The sequence below is a fragment of the Orbilia oligospora genome (assembly GCF_000225545.1).
Source record: "Orbilia oligospora ATCC 24927 unplaced genomic scaffold scaffold00075, whole genome shotgun sequence".
Taxonomy (NCBI): domain Eukaryota; kingdom Fungi; phylum Ascomycota; class Orbiliomycetes; order Orbiliales; family Orbiliaceae; genus Orbilia; species Orbilia oligospora.
In genome coordinates, this window is record NW_011645632.1 from 353,506 (window position 1) to 374,892 (window position 21,387).

At 45.8% G+C, this 21,387-nt stretch overlaps 5 protein-coding genes across 5 annotated transcripts; 1 reads left to right on the top strand and 4 right to left on the bottom strand.

Annotated features, from left to right (window-relative positions):
• Positions 1–219: 219 nt before the first annotated feature.
• AOL_s00075g91 (uncharacterized protein) lies at positions 220–1,457 on the bottom strand (the record flags this gene model as incomplete). The annotated part of the gene is made up of 5 exons (XM_011122402.1): positions 220–318; positions 376–708; positions 771–798; positions 864–1,085; positions 1,198–1,457. The coding sequence occupies 5 exons, from the start codon at positions 1,455–1,457 to the stop codon at positions 220–222; spliced, it is 942 nt and encodes a 313-aa protein (XP_011120704.1).
• A 1,739-nt stretch (positions 1,458–3,196) lies between these two features.
• On the bottom strand, positions 3,197–5,263 carry AOL_s00075g92 (uncharacterized protein; the record flags this gene model as incomplete). Its single annotated transcript, XM_011122403.1, has 1 exon — positions 3,197–5,263. One exon carries the CDS (start codon positions 5,261–5,263, stop codon positions 3,197–3,199), a length of 2,067 nt encoding a protein of 688 aa, XP_011120705.1.
• Positions 5,264–5,398: 135 nt separating this feature from the next.
• On the bottom strand, positions 5,399–7,596 carry AOL_s00075g93 (uncharacterized protein; the record flags this gene model as incomplete). The annotated part of the gene is made up of 4 exons (XM_011122404.1): positions 5,399–5,940; positions 6,058–6,702; positions 6,797–7,424; positions 7,498–7,596. The coding sequence occupies 4 exons, from the start codon at positions 7,594–7,596 to the stop codon at positions 5,399–5,401; spliced, it is 1,914 nt and encodes a 637-aa protein (XP_011120706.1).
• A 2,062-nt stretch (positions 7,597–9,658) lies between these two features.
• On the top strand, positions 9,659–13,927 carry AOL_s00075g94 (uncharacterized protein; the record flags this gene model as incomplete). The annotated part of the gene is made up of 3 exons (XM_011122405.1): positions 9,659–9,820; positions 9,872–9,987; positions 10,042–13,927. 3 exons carry the CDS (start codon positions 9,659–9,661, stop codon positions 13,925–13,927), a joined length of 4,164 nt encoding a protein of 1,387 aa, XP_011120707.1.
• An 845-nt stretch (positions 13,928–14,772) lies between these two features.
• On the bottom strand, positions 14,773–19,214 carry AOL_s00075g95 (uncharacterized protein; the record flags this gene model as incomplete). The annotated part of the gene is made up of 3 exons (XM_011122406.1): positions 14,773–16,001; positions 16,062–17,839; positions 17,893–19,214. The coding sequence occupies 3 exons, from the start codon at positions 19,212–19,214 to the stop codon at positions 14,773–14,775; spliced, it is 4,329 nt and encodes a 1,442-aa protein (XP_011120708.1).
• Between the last annotated feature and the right edge of the window lie 2,173 nt (positions 19,215–21,387).

Genomic DNA, 21,387 nt, shown 5'->3' on the forward strand with positions numbered 1-21,387 from the left:
TGGTGAACAAAAAAAAAAAAAAAAAACGAGAGAGGGTTTGACAAATGAAATAGTTATGGACAGCAGGAAAAAAGAGTGAACCACCGAGTTTAACACCTGTTTAACAATCCTCTAATGCATTTATGCTCTACCGAGGAATTCCCGAAAAGACCGAAAGAAAAAGGGACAACGAAAAGATAAAGAAAGACGAATGGGTTTGAAGATAGCGAGGAAAGGATCTCAAGCTCGGAGGGCAAGGAACTCCCGTTCTTCTTCTTTGGAGAACATGTATTGCTTGCAGGAGTGGCATGCGTAGCGGACTTTGGCGGTTCTCTTAGTCTATAATACTTCATTAGTAACCCCCCGAGTTAATAATAACAGAGTAGGAAAGCATACAAACGTCTCTTCCTTCCCCAAGCTATCCAAATACTTATAAAAGTTCTCACAAGTGTACCATCCCTTGCCTACACAGTTCGTACCTCTTCCGCACTCCAATTCTACTGTTGTAGTTTCGGTTCCTCGTCCGTTCTTGTTAGTCTTGAGAAGGTAGTTTTCCATGCCGATAGAGGCGCAAGAAGTGCAGACCCATGGTTCGCCCTTTGAGTTACAGTCGCAAGGTTTTACAGTCGGGTCAACAATCAGGGATGGAAGAGAGATAGAAGAACAGGCGGTGCAGGTTGCACGTTTTGAGGATTGGTGGGTGGGTTTTGCATTCCGTGTTTTGCAGTTCTGTTGCATTGTCAGTCCTATTAGATAAATACGATCTATTCTAATAAGTAGATATAACTTACTCGGCAAGAAGGTCGGCGGCAGCGGTCGCTATATACCAAATATTAGTATTACATAAAATTATGAAAAATATTGGAAGTATGAGAAGTATGTACCATATATTAACCAAATCAGTGGCACACTGTGTGCGAATAATGGGACTTCGGATGGACGAAATGCGTTTAGACCTCTGACTAGTAGTCGTATATTGACAACGAAGCGTGAATGGCAGTAAATGCTTTCGATTCTCGAGAACGCACTGGTGCATATCCCGACATGTTGAAGAGAGGTTGTACAAGTCGGTACGGTCTAGATGCTGGGCGATCGAACGGATACATCTAGTTCGAATCCCCAGAATTAATATCTAGACATCTATTTTAAATATTTTATTTTTATTTTTATTTTATTTCATATTTTCAATAAAATAAAAGCCATTAGTTTTAGACATACGGATAAATCCCAATGACCCGAAAAAGCTTGTTGAGGCGCTCCGAATCATTCGATGCCCCACTGCGACGAGTGGAAGCAGAGCGGCGTTTTGACCGGGCGGACGCAACCAGCGGTGGCGATGTGTTGAGGTGGTGGTGGCTGACGTTGTTGTAGTTGTGGTGGGGGGCTTCGGGACGGCGCATTGTCAAATCGTAGAAGTGCGAATGGCCCGGAAAATCCCGCTCGACGGTGTCGGCGTCCAAGTCAATAAAGACGACCATCTTTCTTGTGTAATTTATATCTTAAAACCGACGGCGATTTATTTTATAACTAAAAATATGGTTTTAAGGGAAGGATATGGTGTTTTTTTGGGCGGGAAAGTGATTATGGAATGATATGAATACGATGCGAATATCAGGATGATGATTACGGACAGAAAACGTTACAGCCACGGGAGAGGGGGACTTCATTTAAAAGGAAAGAAGAAAGAGAGAAGAGCCGAAAGAACGAGCTTCTTTTTCGATAAGAAATATATAAAGAGAGTAACTCTCACTAGTACTACTACAGAGTAGGGTACCTATTAGTCAGGCCGGTCAAAGGAGATATGTCCCAGAACAGATATTCCCTTTGAGTTTAAACTGCTTCAGGATCTGTTCATGCACAATCAATCATTCTTTGCCAGGTTTGTATTCTTTCGTTTTGAACGTTTCGAATTTCCCGCCCGTCGTTTCTTTTTGGCTAGGCAAACCCAGTACCTAGCTCTTTGACTCGACATGACAGCTGCTGCTGGCTGCTGGCTGCTGGCTGCTGCCTCCTGCCGTTGCCCGCAAACGAGCTCGAATTGCTGCATGCAAGCCAAGAAAATGCGCGCCGGTAAACTGGTGGTTTTTGCCATGTTCATGGGCTGGCTAAAAGGTTACCTGCTTGCTTGACGTGGAGAAAGGACATGGTTTGCCGCTGAGTAATGGAGACGAACTGGGTAATCCGGCTAAAAGGACAGTTTATAATTAAAGTTACCGTATTTAGATATATAAATATCCCTTCCGTCTTTTTGACATGGTGTCGATCTTTCTAACCCACCGAAAGGAAGTTAGTCCCTTGCCTGTTACAGCAATCGAATTATGATGTGATGTTTGGATTATGCGAAATGACAGCTTCACGATCTCCGACGTTGCGAACAAGATTATGGGATATAGAACGATATTGGACTTCATACTCGTAGCTCGGTGCTCACCTTGAGGTTACCGAAGACAAGTGCGGGTGGGAATCTACTGACCCAAGAGGCGCATATCAAAGAAAATGGAAATCAATTGAATATATCCACGGGCCCTAGCTAGAATATCGAAATGGACGGTCAAGAGTTAGACTCGAGGAAAGTTGAGATCCAATAGTCGCAGATCTGCAGAAAGCCCATCTCAAAAGCGCCCTAATGACGTCATTCGGAGCAAGTATATCGCCGGAAGATAATGCTAGCCGTTATTTGGAGTTTTCGCCATGGTGTATTGACAAATGTAGAGATAGATGATTTGATGTTTGATGAGAACATTCCTATCTTCAGTCTCTACTGCCTTGGACTATTTCATGTATTATATTATATGTATTGACTTGGACTTGGCTCCGATGCCCTGTGCATGTATACAGGTACAGTGCGGATAAGTTATCGGCCTCGTGCGAGGTCCTGTGCAACACGATCCGCCCAAAATACCACACTCGAAACACAAATATTATATGCTGCATGTTACTCAAATATAGACAAGATATATATCATTGCACGAAGAAGACATTCTCCGCTACTCTCAGATCTAAATGGTTGAAGCTACCTACCTTTCATACATACCGACGAATTTCGCGAATAATTAAGTGCAAGACTTGCTCTTAGAACAAATGGACAAGTCGACTGTATGATTTATATACAAGCAAAAATGAGCTGTTCAACAGAACTAAGATCCCCATCGCGGATATATACTCGAGTACTCTCTTTACCGGATATCGGCGCCTGGCATCGAGTTACTCCCTTCTTCTAAGACAACATGGGTTCCGTTTCACCACCACTATTCTGCACACTAGCCTGCGCATTCTTTAATTCAGTCAACAACTTTACTATCTCGTGATGTCCCTTCCACTCCGCAATTTGAAGCGCTTTCCCGTTATCCGCATTAACATCCGCGCCATTCTGAATTAAAAACCCTACTATCTCGCGGTTTCCCTTCTCAACCGCATATTGAAGCGCTTTCCCATTTTCCGCATTAACATCTGCATCGTTTTGAATCAAAAGCTTTACTATCTCGCGATGTTCTTCCCAAACTGCCCGTTGGAGTATTTGCCCATTGTTCGCATTAACATCCGCGCCGTTTTGAATTAAAATCTCTACTATCTCGTGATGCCCCCTTTCGATCGCAGAATGGAGCGCTCCCGCGTGATTCTCATTGACATCTGCGCCATTTTGAATCAGCAACTCTACTATCTCGCGACGTCCGCTCCGAGCCGCAAATTGGAGCGTTCTGCCATCATCCCCTTCGATGTCTGCATTATATTGAATCAACAACTCGATTATCTCGCGGTATCCCCTCGAGGCCGCCATATGAAGTGCGTCCCTATCATTAGCATTAATATCTACGTTATTTTGAAGCAACAATTCTACTATGTCTCGGTATTGCATCTCGACTGCATGTCCAAGCGCTGCCCCATAATTTTCATTGACATCTGCGTTATTTTCGATTAGTAGTTTTACCATCTCTCGTTGTCCCGTTTCTACTGCGTCCTCGACCGCTTCTTCAGTGTCCGCCCCGCTACTTATCAATATTTGTACTATCTCCAGGTGTCCTTGCTTTATTGCCTCCTTGAGTGCTGTCCAACCCCGGTCTGCTTTCATATTCACGTCCGCCCCTTTTCGTAATAATAGTTCTACTAGGTTCGGGTTCTGGTTCTTAACTGCTATTTGAAGTGCTGTTTCGTACTTCTTATTTACCGCATTAACATCTGCTCCTTTATCTATTAGTAGTAGTGCTGTCCTTTGGTGGGTTCCCCTTATCGCACGCAAGAAGGCAGTATCCCCATTTTGATCACGGACATCTATTCTGATATAAGGTACCTTCAGCAGAAGCTTCACTATGGTCTCATGGCCATTCTGTGCTGCTAACATCAACGCCGTTTCGTCGGTGTGTTTTGCACCCAGATTGATGGAGTCTAAGCCCTCCTTTGACAAGATCTCAACGATTGAATGGTGTCCATTTTCGGCAGCGTAGGATAAAGGCGTCCGATTGTTATCGTCATAAAGATTTTTGTCTGCGTTTTTTTCGAGAAGGGTTGCCGTCATATCGAAATTTCCATTTTGTGCGGCCCAGGACAATGCATTTCGACCACCCTTATCCTTTTCCCCATTTACGTTGTCAGATTGTAGTTTTATAACGAGGTGTTTCACCACCGCCGTGTTCTCTTTTTTGACCCACTCCCATAGGTATGAATCGTCTGTGTAGTCCGGTACCAAATCCTCTTTTGCTCCACTTAATTTCAACTTGCTCTTTTGCAGGTCGTCTTGGGCTTTTATGGCTATGCGCAATCCGATCCAGCCGTACTGATGAACGAGCGTCGATACACTTGAATTTTGGTTTTGTAGCTCTGAGACCCACTTCAGCAGTTTGCAAACCCCGTCAAACCCAATTGTTTGAATACTCTGCTCATAATGTAGCATTGCCGAGTGGTATAGCTCTCCAAGCATATTATATGCCTTAACCATTTGAGCCGCGTCCGAGTTATCGCACATCCATCGGAGTAGTTGTTCAGCGTCCTCCCATTTGCCGTCATCTTTATAAACAGCAACCTGATCCTGAACTGCGGTCAAGACATCCTCGGATCCGGGTAACTTCGATTCTCGTACCAACATCGGAATAATGCACATATAGGCGTCTTCCCGCGACCCTAATCCACTGTTCTCGAAGTGGTCTGCCATTGCTTCTATCTGGCTATTTCGTAGCAAGAAAACATTCTGTGAATCGACTGGGGTACGTGTCTCTGTTTTCCCACCGATTTCATCGATTTCTCGAAGAACGTTTCCCAAAAACGATATGAAAACATCTTGGGCGCACATGGTTAACGGCGAGTTTTTAGTGTAGACGAATGTCGGCTGGGTTGTATCTGTAACATCTCGAGCGGCCTGGCAGCCGAAAAGCGGGAGGTTACGGATAGGGAGCGTCCAAATCGGCTTGTTTCGATCTATGCTATATTAACCCTCTTGTTCTAGCGTCAGTCTTCTTTGAATCCAGACTTGATACCACGTTTTGGCTTCGCCTAGACGGGCATTCGGAACTGCTGCAATTAGGCGGATGGTTTGGGTTTTTCGCATATCGCCACCATTCGCCCTACCGGCATTGTAGCGAAAGAGCGACCATTCCCATATTCCCAAGATTGCTTCAAGCTCTGAGCAGTCTATTCTCCATGCTACACCTTCTTTGCGGAGTTGGAGGGAGAACGTTTCAGGAATCGTTTCTATTGAGGCTTCTGGCGTAGACAGAATTTCTAATCGCCACTGATGATTCCGCACGTTCGGGTCCCTTAATTTTACAGACAGGGTCTCCATAACGCCTTCGATGGCCGACTGTAACTGTATTGCTACTTCTCGAACTCGGAGATCTTTCCAAGAAACCCCATACTCTTCGTCGCTGGTCAACCGAGCGAGCCGCGCCCTTGCTTTTAGTGCTCTTACGCCATTTCCAAGAGTTTGAGAAGACGTGACGCTAGATGTTTGAGATGGAGATGTTCCTAGTGCTTTCAATCCATAAAGTGCATGTTAGCTCTAGGTGCCTAGCAGGTAAGGGGGGGATGAAGAAGTGCGAGCGAGTGGAGAGACTGTGCAGCTGTAAGAGATTCTGAATAAATGCATACCTGGTGGCACCCCTTCTTGCAGATCTTGCATTGGACTGACGAATAACGTCCCAATATCTTCAAGCTTCGTGGCAAGAAAATCTAGCTCATGACCAGGTAAAATATGTCGGTATCTCTCCTGGTTATATTTCTTGACAAGGTCGGTTTCTTTCGTCATGCGCTGAGATCTAAGGCCCGCCCGTATAATCGCCATGATAAGAGTGGCGGCTAATTGAGCCATGATGACAGATGAATGAATTCCCCTCAGTCCAACAAACTGTGTAACGAAGCCAAAGATTGTGGTGATAACCGCGATCCATAAAGCCCCGTCGAACCTGCTGTGGAATGCGGCTTTCGATCTCGATGACCTGATATATGTGTGGTCATTGCTATGGCCGATAAAAGACCCGAAGACTTGATCACCAATTTTTTGACCGCCAGGTTGGACCCAGTACATCTGTGCTCTCTCTGTCTCATTACCTCGTTGTTCGTAGTAGGTCTCGTTTGTGGCCCTTTCGATAATGTAGCCACAAAGAAACATGCCGAAACATGTCAATATAGTACCAAAGAGAGTCAACGGGAAAGCATATTGTTCCACCGGTTTTCCATCGTTGAGGAACTGGTCGGGAAATTGATAAGTTATAACACCTGCAAACACCAAGACTCCTAAATTTGGTAAATGGAAGTTAAATGCATTGTACATAATTGCGGCTGTTAGGTTCGTAAATAGCAGGCTAGGATTCTTTTCGAATTCACTTACCACCCTGTAGGATGACGCCGAAAGCAGCGGCCGCATACGTAAATTTCTTAGGTTGTCTTTTCATCCCAATGTTAAGAGAAAGATTGGGGCGTTGGTTTAAATCCTGAAGACCAGGCATGCCTCTTGTGATTCTCCAAGGGCGATGGGGTCTAGGACATGGTTCATTTGAAGTTACACTATGGCCAATTGCGCATGCAGGGTCTATTTCTGCGGTACGGTCGGCAGGTAACGTTTTGTGCTTATATGCCCAGTTGTAGCATGCATCATCGAAGAGAAATATCCCAGCCGTTTTGTCTGAGTCTTCGTAAAAACTATCATCGCTCTTGACTTTCACTACCTGAAGGATCTGAGGTGCTCCAAACACACGAGCAATTCCATTTTCGTGCCATAACTCAGAAGTTGTTTCCGAAGTACAGGATAGCAATTCAACTTCTGCAGTCCCAGGACTTTCCTGTGCTCGCCCAATAAATGCCCTTAAAGAGGCATTTCCGCAAATTCGGATAACAGAAACGATAGCTGTGAGAATTCCAAGTGGAGCCATAGCAAAGATGATGCTGTCCCATGTGCTTAAAGATTCGCTTAAGAACTGCTTCGTCACCTGCTCACCAAACAACGTGATAAGGGGAGCCTTCGTGCAAACGTTTGTAGTCAGAACAATGGGCGAAAAAAGGCTTATTGTAGATTTCTTGAGCGGAACTTACAAGGTCGGTCGCAAGGTTGTTGGTAAAGTCGTTCCATTCGAAAGCCGCGCTCGAAGGAGTACATGCAAGGACCACAACCAAACAAATGACTAGTACCATGCTAGTAGCTACCGGCTGGAGGAAGCCGGCTGTTGATTCCACAGACCACCGTTATTTAAAGGCTATTAATATTTCCACGATTTTGGACTTCTGTATTTTTTGATTCCTAGGGATAATTGAAGCGGTTGCAATTGGAGTGCGGATACAATCTACTTGTCGGACTACGAGCGACGGGAGACTATGTTTATATATGTGTTTGCAGGCCACTCAGGTAATATATGCATTAAATCTCTTATAATTGGGTTAAGCCGGTACATGAGCTCGGGTCATTGATAAAACATATTACTTCATCTTCTTCTCTAGATCTTCCCTTTTTTCTCTTGTGGCATCCTTGGTTGTCTGCTGGCCGTTAACTTTTACAACTCAGATGCATGGGCATTGCATTTCCGTTGCAACGTTGTTTTGAAAACAAAATTTTAAAAAAGCCTGCGCTAGCCACTCCACTCGGGTCTGTAGGATCATGATTGCATGATGGCGCATATGTACATGTCGTGTTTCTGCAGTCTCGCTTGGCGGATGGTTTTATTTGCCCGAGGCGGGCAGCAGGCGCCAGTTATGCCTGTACATTGGTCACATAGCTATCCTACGCAGGATATGGTTAGAGATGTGGGGTATAATCAACGAGACCAGGTATAATACACACACTGAAGTTAACGCTGCAGCAATGTGTTTTTCAAAATATATGTCCATGCACCAGACTCAAGGCGTCCCGTAGTCTCGAGAGTCGTACCGAAGCGTTTCAGTGTAAGACTGTGCATGTGCATGCTCCACGTATAATATACTCTAGCCCTAGCCTGAATGTTGAGGCCCCTTCTTATTTATCTCGACTTCTTATTGCCAACATTCCAACACCAAAGTTCAAAAAGAAACCTGGGACTATCTCGTCAACCACAATTAATGCTACTACGAAGTAGTATCGTCTAAGTTTCTATCTAGAGCTTGGTCGAACTAGTTTTTGTAATAAACTACATATAATTAACTAGTGAGATATTGGACTCTCTAGCTAGATCTGGTAGAACTCTTTTTCTAGGTAATATTATATTAATCATTTTATATCTCAACCTTTTCATTTTAAAGTTTTGTCAACAAACTTGCTATTTAAGGATTAGCTAACCCCCACAAACTTACCCTTTTCATTACATACCGTTCTTGATATACAAATTATGACTAAAGTAGCTTAAAAACAAGATAGATAGCTGTGGTTGCGGGGTGTGAGTAAGTATAAGGAGGGTAAATGTGTCGTAAGACACCATATTTATATTTAGTGAATCTGGGGATTTTGGTGTCATCTTGTGGAAAGTGACATGATGCTTGGTGACACAAAACTCAGATCAGATCAGATCAGATCAGATTAGATAAGAGAGACCATCCTGATCAACATGGTTGCTATGCCGGGGGTGGTTTGGTGTGGCTGACCGGGGTTATCCAATCAGCGGCTGTAGCACTCCATAGCAACGGGCTTCAACCCCTGCATCTGACGACTTCCCGTGCTCCACTTCCACTTCCACCAAAGAAACATCTACATCTGCATTGAATCCATTGTTTACCAACTTCACGACCTCTTTTCACATCTCACGAGTATCATTCCCATGCCTGCCCTTTAATTAAGTAATCTTATCACAGTCATTATTGTTATTACCCTATCGCCATCATCTGCATTCACCCGCTGCCTAAACTCGGATTTCCATTTTCTTTGTTGACAGTGGACTCTGTTCTTTCTTTCCCTTCTATTCTTTCTCTGCTTCATAATCCGTCGGCTCCTCTTCCTTCCATCCTTCCGCCGTATCTTCAGACTTGACGGTGCTAGTTTCATCCTTTCCTCATTTCGGGTTCTCCAACACTCCGTCGGCCTAGGATATTCAATCTCGAGCCAAATGCCGACGGAAGCTTGAGTATTTCCGCCCTCACAGTCACTTATATCGTCTGATGCGGTCCGCGACTCTATGATTCGATTTTCAATCTTCCACCTACCATATCAAATCTATCTCGAACAAATTGATATACTTTAGAATCTACCACACCGACATTCCATAGTACCAGAGTACGAGCACTATTCTAGGCCATGGCTGAACCAATCAAGCGTAGGGGTGAGAGGCCGGTCGCGAGTGCGCCCTCCAAGCCTCCCCCAAAAGGCACTGACCAAAAGCACCCTGCCGGTATTTTCGCAGATATGGCCACCGATGGCCCTTTAATCGGTACCTTGGTCGCTGTAGTCGATAAAGCTGTAAGTTCTTCTTCTTCTTTTTGATAGGTAGTCGAAACTGACAATTGATAGAAAAATCTCCCGAATCTCAAATCAATCGGCAAGCAAGATCCTTACTGCGTTATCCGTCTTGGGAAGCATGTCAAACGAACTGAGCCAGATAAAAGAGGAGGCCAGACTCCTAAATGGTATCATATCTAACCATTTTCTCAACTATAAACTAGGTTTTAACCATTTTATAGGGATGCCGAACTTCGTTTTCCTGTCCACGACTCTGCTGATTACCGACAACTGAAGATAGTAATCTTCACTGACGATAAAAAAACCGAACTCATAGGCGAATGCATCGTAAGCCTTGATAATATTCTCGACACCTCTGGTGGCGGCCAATCCGATGGCTGGCATCAGTGTAAATGCCGCGGAAGATATGCAGGCGATATACGAGTTGAATTGACATTCTGGGACGAGAGACCCCGGGAGACTGCACCATTGCAAGTTAATACTCGACAAGTTACAGCGTTTGAGAAAGAAGACTACTTGAAACGTCCCGAAAAGCCGTTAGCTGGACCGCGAAGACCGGGTGTGCCTGCTAGAAATCGAGAATTGCCGGAACGACCCAATCCTAAGCCATCAAAGGAGGAATTGGTGCCGAGCAGCTCTGAAGAGGAAGAACCGCCCGAGCCCCCAGCTGCTCAACATAGAAAGGATAGGGACCGTCGAGATAGAGAGCCAAGAGAACGTCAGAGAGAAGATAGAAGACATCGTGAGAATAAAAGGGAGAAATCACGGCATCACCGCGAGCGGGATGGCGAGCGGGACGGTGAAAGGGAGCGAGAACGTGAGAGGAGGCGCGAGAAGTCGAGACCACCACCAGACATGTATGACCACGACCCATACAGACAACATCAACCACAGCACCCACCCTCGCAGCCGCAGCACGGTATGTCGTATGAGCAGGATCAATATGGTGGATACAACCAACCTAGTCAAGTCGCCACTCTTCAAGACTTCCAGAGTGAACACATTGGCAAACTTCAGGCCCAATACGTCGAACAGACCCAGCTAGTTCCTCACCAGCGACATTCCCCAAATCCTGCAGCTTACGCTGGCTATCAAAATGATATTTACGACCAGCACCCCGGCCACAATGTGAATGCGATGGTATTGGCAAATCAGAATGGTCCACCCGTGATACCTCAGCACCGACATGTCGAATTCGCTGATACTCGTAGAGCTGTGGTCCCCGCTTCTTCTCAACCTCCACCGCCGCTTCCTCAAGGTCTCCACCATAGGAAGTCACGCAGCGAGTTCTATCCTAAAAGTGGCTCCGATATGTACCAAACCGGAGGTTCTTACAACAATCAGCTAGCTTCAGTATCCAACTTTGCACCAACCCCACCTCGGCACCATGGGTATGACCAGCCACTTCAGCAACCACTCCAGCAGACACTCCAACAATACCAGGAGCAACCGTCATACGCCAACCAAGGGTTCGATCAGCCTCCGGTTTCTTCTATTCCCCAGCCGAAGCCGCCTTTGCAGCAGCCACTGCAACAACTGCCACAGCAGCCTCTACAATATCAATCTCATACATATCAACAAACCTACCAAGACCCATACGCCGAGCAATTGTATCAATCTCAATTGGTTAGGGCGTCTGAATACGCACCTCCTCCTCTTCCTCAACATGGCCAAGCTGCAGCATATCGAACCACACCAAACCCGCAGGATGACTACGCCAACTCCTCTAGTCTCGCGTTGGCTCACAGTAATGCTGCACCGCCCCCCCCTCTGCCTTCACATAGAGTTCCACAACCACGTATGAGTATGCCCGCCAGCGTACCAACTAGCAATCCTCCAGCTCCTATTTCTCAACCCCTGCCACCTCTTCAGCAGAACATTCCACCACAACAGCCTATTGATTCGTATGAGCAAAACTTCCAGCTCCAGTCGCTCAGGGGGTACGCGCCTCCACCACCACTACCTACCCACGCCGGCTCACAGTTTAAGCCTGCACCTTCTCCACAGCCGATGCACCTCCAGCAACCTGCTCAACAGTCAATTCAGCATTCTATTCAAGATCCGTCGATGCAGTCACGCATAAGAGGGAATAGCGAACCACCACCTTATGCTGCTATTACTGATGGCAGTGGATTTAACCAAGCGCCTGGGTCTCAGCAGAACTACGATCAAAACAGCTACAATACTCATCAGGGTTATTCATCAGGCTATAAAGCCCCGTCCGGGCCCACTGCGTATACTTCCTACACGGACTATAACAAAAGAGTAAATATGCCACAGAACCCTGAGCACGCATTTGACCCTACTACGGCTTTGGTCCTTGCTGGAGCTGGGGGTGGCCCGCCGCCGTTGCCATCCCATTCCGGTGCTCAACCAGTCCATCGTGGCCGCCCCAATGTTGCCCCTATATCCACCAATGCACCTCCTGGAAGGGGATTGAGCCGCTCGCCTAGTCCACACCCGCTAGCTTTGACCCCGGGCTACGGTCCAGACTCACCAGTTGATGAATTTCATCAGCTAACTTTTACACAACTGCCGGAGTCTTTATCCCAGTATCGTGCTGCCGATAACAGTATAGGCTCGTCTCAACCACTGATGCAACAAAGTTCACAGCAGATAGATGCGAGTAACCGACGAAGAAGCGTTTCGCCTATGCCCCCGCCTCCCTCTATGAATAATTACTCCCAAGAAATTGTTAGCAGCCGAGGTGGACCCCCGCCCCTTCCCTCGGCGTCCCATCGTATGTCTCAAAACCTCGTGTATAAACATGACCCGAGCGAAAACCCGAGTGAAAACCGCAGTAATCGAAGCAGCGCATACGATTACGCTCATATGCAATCACAAAATAATATCAATGGTATCCTAGGTGCGCAAACGTCAAAGGGCGATGGAAAATCTAGCAACAGCAGCAGCAACCCCACCCCTGTTTGTTTATCTTCTCCCGACGCTGCTGCTGGGGCTAGAGATTCCAAGTCTAGACAACCATATATTGAAGATGAGATTGACGAAACTGACCGGTGCGCAGATTCTAATTATCAGTCTGCGAGCACTAGCTACGTTGATGAACCCCAATCGCGTGAATACATGACCTCGTCCGCTTCCCCACACCCTTCCTCGCATGAATATGCCAAGAGATCACCGTCGAGAAATCCATCACCATATCCGAATTACGGCGCCGAGGGGAACAGAGCAGTTAGTCCCATGCCACCCGCTCGAAGGAATTCGGACCTTCCACCCCGAAGAACGCCAGAGCCTGAAAGACAGCCATCGACCAGGCCGGAACACCGACGAATGACCCTGGGAGGTATGCCGTTCTCACCAGATGACTACGACGTCATCAATCCTGTCGGCCTCGGTAGCTCACCAGGTAATCGATCCCCAAGTGGTAACATCTCAACCATGCCATTAGCGCGGAGCCCAGGGGCTGTGGCGATGTCACCAGGTCAGTATATGACAGCGAAGGAGGAGAAAAAGCTCAGGGAGGAAGAGAAAAAAGCAGCGAAGAAGGCAAGAAAGAAGGTTGTTGCACCAAATTCGGCGAACAGAGAACTTGAGGCGGATGACATTCTAGCACCTGATACATTTGCGCCGGAACCCCTTCGGCGGAATAGTTTTAACGCGGGAAACAACGGTGGCAGCGGTGGTGCAACGACACCAGGGCCTGAAGGTGGGGATGACCGAGGGAGAGGCGATACACAACCATTAAGCTTCAGACCGAGGAGGCAGAGTGTTAGCCCAGCCCCGCCTCCTTCTGATATTTATGGCTCCTCTCCAGGAAGAGGGTTTATGAGGTCGAACGGGGCTTCCACGCCTTCTTCTGGGTACGGATACGCTGCCACACCTCCTCCACATGGTGGTGGTGGCGGCCATAGACCGCTTCCTGGTGCGCCAGTAATGAGGAACGCTATCATGGGTCCTGACGACTATTACCACCAGCAGCAACAGCAGCAGGGGTATGGTGGAGGAGGGGCAGCGCCACCTATGAGAGCTCCACAGCAACCTAACCCAGGTAGCATGACGCAGGAGCAGTGGAGTTTAAGCCAAGAGTTGAGCAGTATCAGTATTGGAACGTCGTCGAGGAGGCCGAGAACGGGAACATGGGCTTAATTTTTCTCCTCTCTTACAAAAAATAGGGAAAACAGAGCAAGTCCCTTTGGTACAATACTTGCAGAGTATCAGTATACAATATACTCCTTTGGCACATTTTGGAAATGATGGATACATTTATTTTGGATGGTTTGGATATATCCCCCTTGTTTTTATGCATGCTTTTGCAGGTTTCTTTGGGAATCTTCTTTTCGCGTGGAGAATTGAGGTGCGGTAACGGATATGGTATATCATCTGGTAATGGGATTTTCGGTGGGAACTGGACGATACGGTACTTTTTTTTTTTTGTTTCACGATTTTACCTAGCATGCGACTACTTTCATGTACATCTCTATTTCCTTGAGAATCCTCTTCCTTCTCCCCCCTCACTTTTTCGCCACCCTTTTTTAACAGGCTAGCTATTTTGCACAGGGGAGATTATTTTTTAGGGAGCGATCGTTTTGTGTATTTTACTTTTTTACCCCCCCCACATTACCTTACCTTCTATGTTTATTTCGCATTTTTTGTCAACAGCGCGCGGGGTCGTCTTTTCTTTTTACCTATTTTTCATATTAGTGGGGGATATATGTATTTATTTCTACCGCCTACCAAATTTCGATGTCGATTTGGTATTTTTTGGGAGGTGATGAATTAAAATACCGTTTTACATGATCTATCTCCTCTTCTTCACAATCGATCAAGACCTGTCCATAATTTGACTTGAAGCTTATAATATTGAGAATGAGGATGACTATATTAATACCTTCCTTCAGCTGTGATCCTACAAGCCATTTCACAACTAGGATCGATAAATCTTTGATAATCCTTAGTAATTAGTACTTAGTATATGGTATATACACATGCAACTAAGTAGCCCCAACCCTCATCCTAACCCCCCTCCTGAACCCTTCCTCGAACAAACACCGTTTAGGTTTCAAATCCGCCGCATCCATCCCCAACCGTCTAACCACCTGAAAGGCACCGGTTCCGATCCCCATACTCTGTCCCAGAATAATACACTCACTAACACCTTCGATCTTATCCTTCTTAGTATGAAAAGCAGCATCGAACAAATGATCCGTAGTCTTTTCAAAACTAGCCAGTTGTAAAACCGAATCTCTCATCTTCGCAAGACCGAATCTTGTGATTCCAAGAACTTCTCCTTTGTATGTCATCACATCCCCAAGGAGTTGAATGTGTCGCGGATCGACGTCCATACCGTGTTCTCTCATTGTAAAACTAATTTCGTCAATGATCGTAAACCTCGCGGCTTCGATTCCTAGAACGGTTCTCATTTCCATGACACTGTTCGTTTTGGTCTTCGTGCCGACTACACCATCCGTATTCATGCATTGTCGTAATCCGTAACCTTCCACACAAAGTGTATTATTCCCGCTAGATTCATCAGTCGAAATAACGGCTCTAGTAGCCTCGGGGTACCCTTTAACCACCACTCGTGGTAAAACCCGTTTCAAAGCTTGTATCCGTTGATGAACGCTCAAATCCTCTTTACTCCTCTTCATCTCCCTCTCCGACAGCTCATAAACATAAATTCTTATCCTCGACCCGGTAACCTTCAACTGGCTCTTATCGATCTTCAACTTGGGAGCCCTCGTTATTGCCGTCATAATATCTTCAATCGTCAACTCCAGTCCCAGTTTATCGATCGTTGCCTCATCAATCTTAATAGAGATGTAACTGTCATCCGGTGAACAAACATCTTCAATATAAAAGATGATATCCTCCAAATATGTCTTCTCAATTCTTCCCTTGACGTATCTCGCACTGCGAATATCCGATTTATTCACCAACTCGCATTTAATAATCGGCGTACTGATAGATTTCGAGGCATTGATAATTTCCTTGATACGGGGTACACCCAAAGTAACGTTCATGGAAGCGACACCTGCGAAATGGAAAGTTTTCAACGTCATCTGGGTTCCCGGTTCACCGATAGACTGGGCTCCAACTGCGCCGACGGCAGTACCAGGTTCTACTTTGGAACGTGAGTACTTCGTCATACATTGCGATATAAACTCGCGGAGCGTTCGCGCAGAAATCTTGTGGACACGATCGACAATTGCTTTCGCCGTAGCTATACACACCTATTAGTTTCTCAAAAGCTTCATAGCAACGGAGACTATGGAACACCTACCATTCAAACTATCGATATACCCCATATCATATTCATCACTATCCACCGGTTCCAAGCATGCCATCAATCCAACCCTCTCGCGGATCCTTGCACACTCCACCGCCCTCTCCTTCACAAAATGGTACAGCGATTGCCTGAAGGCAACTTTACTGTCGATCTCATCTGTAGGTCCCAACCTTGCCAACATAGCCTCAAGCTCATCGAAATCCAAGAGTTCCCTGCACATTGCTATAATCTCGTACGGCAGCAGGCTAGGATCGTTGTTATCCCATGTCAAATTTTCAGCATGGTTATACGTTCTGACCAAGTTGACAGGTTTCGCATCACCCTCCATATCCACGGGATCCAGGTTATCTCCTCCGTATTGAAACTGGACCACACCTGCGCTCGAATTCCTGACAGTATGATCGTACTGCGCACTCAAATCTTCCAAACTCTTCATCAAACGTCGAGACATATAACCCGTCTCGGCAGTCTTGACAGCCGTATCAACCAAACCTTCACGACCAGAGATAGCGTGGAACAAAAACTCCGTAGGCGTTAACCCGGAAAAGAAACTGTTTCTCACGAAACCCTTCGACGGCGGCTCCTTAGAGTTCTTTTGGAAATGTGGTAAAGATCGGTCTTGGAAACCGTTGGGCACACGCTTTCCGCTAATAATCTGCTGTCCGACACAGGCCACCATCTGCGAGACGTTAATTTTAGAACCTTTGGATCCGGAGTTGGCCATGATAAGCGGTGAATTCATCCTGCTCAGTTCGCTCATACAAATATCTCCGACCTTGTCACGGACCTTGCTGAGCACGCCGGAGATTTTGTTTTCAAGCGTCGTTTCCTCGTCGCAACCGGCGGCCTTTTCTAACCGTCCGAGTCTGAAATCATCAATGAGATTGTCGCACTCCTTATACGCCGCCATAACGTGCATTTGCTTCAAATCCTGCAGTTTTTGTCCGGGAGAAACATCATTGATACCGATCGAGAACCCACGATTTCCAAGCCATCGAGCACAGAGTTTTGCCAATCTGTTCATGGCAGCAACTGCCTCGTCCGCCCCATAATCTCTGAGAATAACGTAGAAGACCGAGCTCTTCTTTCCGGACCCAACGGTAGATTTATCCATTAAACCACACATAACTTCGGACCCTCTAATAACCAACCATCCATCATTCGGACATAAATCGGGCGCCATCCCCGGCACAGCCTTGAAGTCACGACACTTCGCGTCCAAATTCAACACAACCTTGCTCTTCTTATTCGGCTTAATCAAAACGCTGAACAGCTGTTTTCCGGTCCACATAGCCTCCGGCTTGATAACAGCAGGCGGTGGAAGGTCAATTTGTTCATTGCCATTAACCATGAACATGCACAGTGTTGCGAATGATTTCCTGTCAAAGAAGTTGTCCTTGTTGGATAGTAGGTAGGCAGCGGTAATGAAATCCTGGATAGCAGCAATAATCGGTTCGCCGTTACGGGGTGTACACAAATTGTTCTTGACACCCATCAAATTGATAGCTTCTGTTCTTGCTTCTTCAGTCTGTGGAACATGCAAGTTCATTTCGTCACCGTCGAAATCGGCATTGTAAGGATTGCAAACACATTCGTTCAACCGAAAAGTCTTCCAAGGCCGTACTTTGACATAATGACTAAGAATAGAGAGTTTGTGCAGGGAAGGTTGTCGGTTGAAGAGGACTACGTCGCCGTCTTCCAAGTGACGTTCAACTATGTCGCCAATTGCAAGTTCTTGTGCAGTCTTGTCACGATTGCCGAACTTGAGCCACCTATTAAGGCATTAGTTAAATCCGATAATGATATGAAATAGGACAGTACATACGTTTTATACTGCAGATCTTTCTTGACAACAAAGTTCGCACCAGGATATTTATCAACTCCATTCCTCACAAGTTCCTGTAGCTTTCCCCGATTGTAATCCGTAACCCGCTCTGGGTACGTCAGATTCTTCGCAACGAGCATAGGAACAGCAACCTGTTCAATACTCAGATTTGGATCCGGAGAAATGACAGTACGACCTGAGAAATCCACACGCTTTCCCGACAAATTTCCTCTGAATCGACCCTGTTTACCCTTCAACCGCTGGCAGATACCTCGGATCGGTTTCGTTCCTTGCAACTGTACACCGGGTAGATCGCTGTTGACGTATTGCGCAATTTGTAACTGCATCCATTCCCACTGTTCCATAAGCGTTTGTATCGGTATTCCCTTTAATAGACCCGCCCGGATAAGGGCGCTGGTTTCTGTGATCTGGGCAAGTTTAACCGTCAAGTCGTCTTCGTTACTCGCATCCTCCTGACTAACTGAGGGTCGAATGCAAACTGGCGGCGCGGGCATGTACTGCCACAGGAACATTTCAGGCCGCCCTTGACCTGGATCCATACCCAGCAGCTCACAATCTGCCGGCGAGACCTTCTTGAACAGATTCAACACCTTGAGGGGATTCAAATCGTCCATGGCTTTTCGAATATGTTTATCTAAATCCTGGTTCGTTTTCTTCGCCTCCATAAATGATTTATCGAAGATAACCTTTGCCTCCGGCGGAACTTTCGACGCCGCATTCGAGGAATTAAATGCCCTGAATTTGTCGTGTATAACCTTCAACGGACCAACTTTCTTCACTGTCCCGTTGATAGCGCCACACACAAAACATGCCTTAGTCTTCCTACACTGCTCATTAATCTTCTTGCAAATCTGCACTCTTCGCAGATTATCTATTCCAGGTTTCCTAATCTCCTTCAAATAAGATCTCCTCATCGAACTATCCAACAATATGGCCGAACACTCTTTACATATATTCTGCAGCACAGAAATAATATGTTTAAAATACCCAATATGAAAAGCCGGTAAGGCCAATTTAACGTGTCCGAAATGTCCATTGCAAGCCTGTAGATTCTCGCCGCAGGTTTTACACGTGTCGGTTTTATTCGAGATACCCATGCGCGGGTCCAGAACACCATTTTCGGTGGGTTGACGGCCCGTTTCGTTGAATAGTCGATCGGTGGAGACTTCGATTACCGCTTGTTTTACCATATCTTGGGTTGAGAGAATACCGAATTTGACTTCTTTGATACGTTTGGGGACGTTGGAGACTACTTGCTCCTTGCGGGAGCCGCGCTTGGTGGGGGCGGCTTGGAGAGCCATTGTGGATGGGTATCGAATCGATAGTTGCTGATGATGATGATATGACTTTAGTCTTTGGGTTCAATTGAGTATCAAGAAGGTGGGTGTCAGGTGGGACAGCTGCCACCGGTAGGAGTATCGTGAGGTCACCGTGCTGTCGATGTGATGGTAATTGTTCGCGATGATGATAACGGTTGGTAAGAGCTGTTCATTTTCCTGTCGATGGAAGGAAAGTTGGCGGGAAGAGAGAGAGTTTCTGTGAGCAATTCGAACTTTTTTTTTAGTTTCGGTTAGCCTGATGAGCAACCGAGCATGGTTCCTCAACACGGGCGAACCCTTGTCGAGGCGACAACACCAAAACTGCAACGTTTGGTGACTCTTCTGTTGTATTTTGCACTATTCAACGCGGTTTTCTTTTGAGGATCGAGTCTGATACTCACTTAATCAGCACCATGTTACAGAATCTCAAAGCCTGTACTGAGTTACTTTGCTGTGAATTGATACTGCTACATTGATTTCAAATGCTACTAGTGAAACTTCAGTCGCTTATCATCCTTTACTTCAACAAATTGCGCTACGATACTCCTATAATATCTATTACAGTCCCCACTAAGCTATGTCTAGTACAAGGCAGAACCCACAGCCCCAATTTTCCAAAATTCGAAAGATATATAAGAGCTACATCTATTCCAATCCCCTCAAACCCTAATAATACTACAGCTTCACTCTATGGTACTCACAAATTTGGCAGGATGATTGAATAATTGGAACAAGACTAACCCAAACGACTTCATGGCGCCCGTCAAAGACACCGACATAGGGACTTAAGTATATACACGTTCTTGTAAAAGATACCAATCATTATCTACAGAATCTACCTATTTATACGGTTAAATACTTTTAGACCATTTATCACCTTGTCCTGGATACTTACTTAGATATAGCCCATGAAAATGATACGGCTCCAACAAGAGCATGCCACTATCCCAATAATTCTCCAATGAGAACTATATACTACAGGCTGTTACGGCCTCACAGCTAGCTAGAGTGAAGTCAGTAACTCTTATAGAGCTCGGTCCACCGCTTTATTTTCAGTAGAATCATTTATTTTTACGCAGGACATGGGAAGAGAGTAAACAGAACGCTATTACAGCACCTGTCTACAGACCACTAAATCATTAACGAACCATCATACAGCAAATCTTTCTGGTCGACTTACAATTCCATAAGAAGATATTTGTCAAACCCAAATGTCCATGAATAACACTTTTAACAAACCAAACACTTGAAGTAGAAATAAGGTTTCGAAAGAAAGTATATTTTATCCCAGCGCAGAGCACCTTAGGAACCCAACCGTCAATCCCCGCAAAACCAATCCCACCACTAAAACTAGCGGAATATCACCTATAATATTGGACCTATTGCATATACCTCCAAACCACGAGCTCCATCAGCTAGAACCATCCCCGTTCAACCCCCACGGTCAACATAGTGTAATCCCGAACATAAGCCCCGAGAAGTATATATCACCACAGTAAACACCAGCCCACAACCGGGATATATCTATCTGAACTACCAAAATACCAATATCAGACACGCATACATACTTCATGCAAAAACGAGTCCCCAATCACGCTCACCAGCCATCTCACCACCCACGTTATGGAATGTTAGTCCGCCTCAAAAAAAGTAATCCAGAACAGCCTACCAGAATTTCTGTGATTTACCCATATATTCAAATGTGGCTGAATGGAATGTATCTCTTTCACACCGAGAAAAACATCTATTTCCGTAAAGATTCCATAATATAATATTCACCAAGAGTATTTACTATTAAATCAATTGGATCAGTATAATTCAATCTATAGCCAGTACCGGGAGAAAATACTATATTCCGCATAAAATATAACTACCACCCAAAACTACATAGTAACAAATCACCACCCCAATATCCCCAAATACACAAAGAGCCACCTTATATAATATACAATTAAATATAACCCCTCCAAAACCTACCAAATACCCCCTCGCTTACCCCATTCCCCACCAAAAAACCCGTTAACGCCATCATACGTACATCGGTAACCACCCGACCGACCAACCGACCCATGCATCCAGTCGCAAGAATGTTGTTGATCCGGTAACAACTACGTCATTATCGTTCCCCCCAGTTTCCCCCTCCTCCACAAAAATA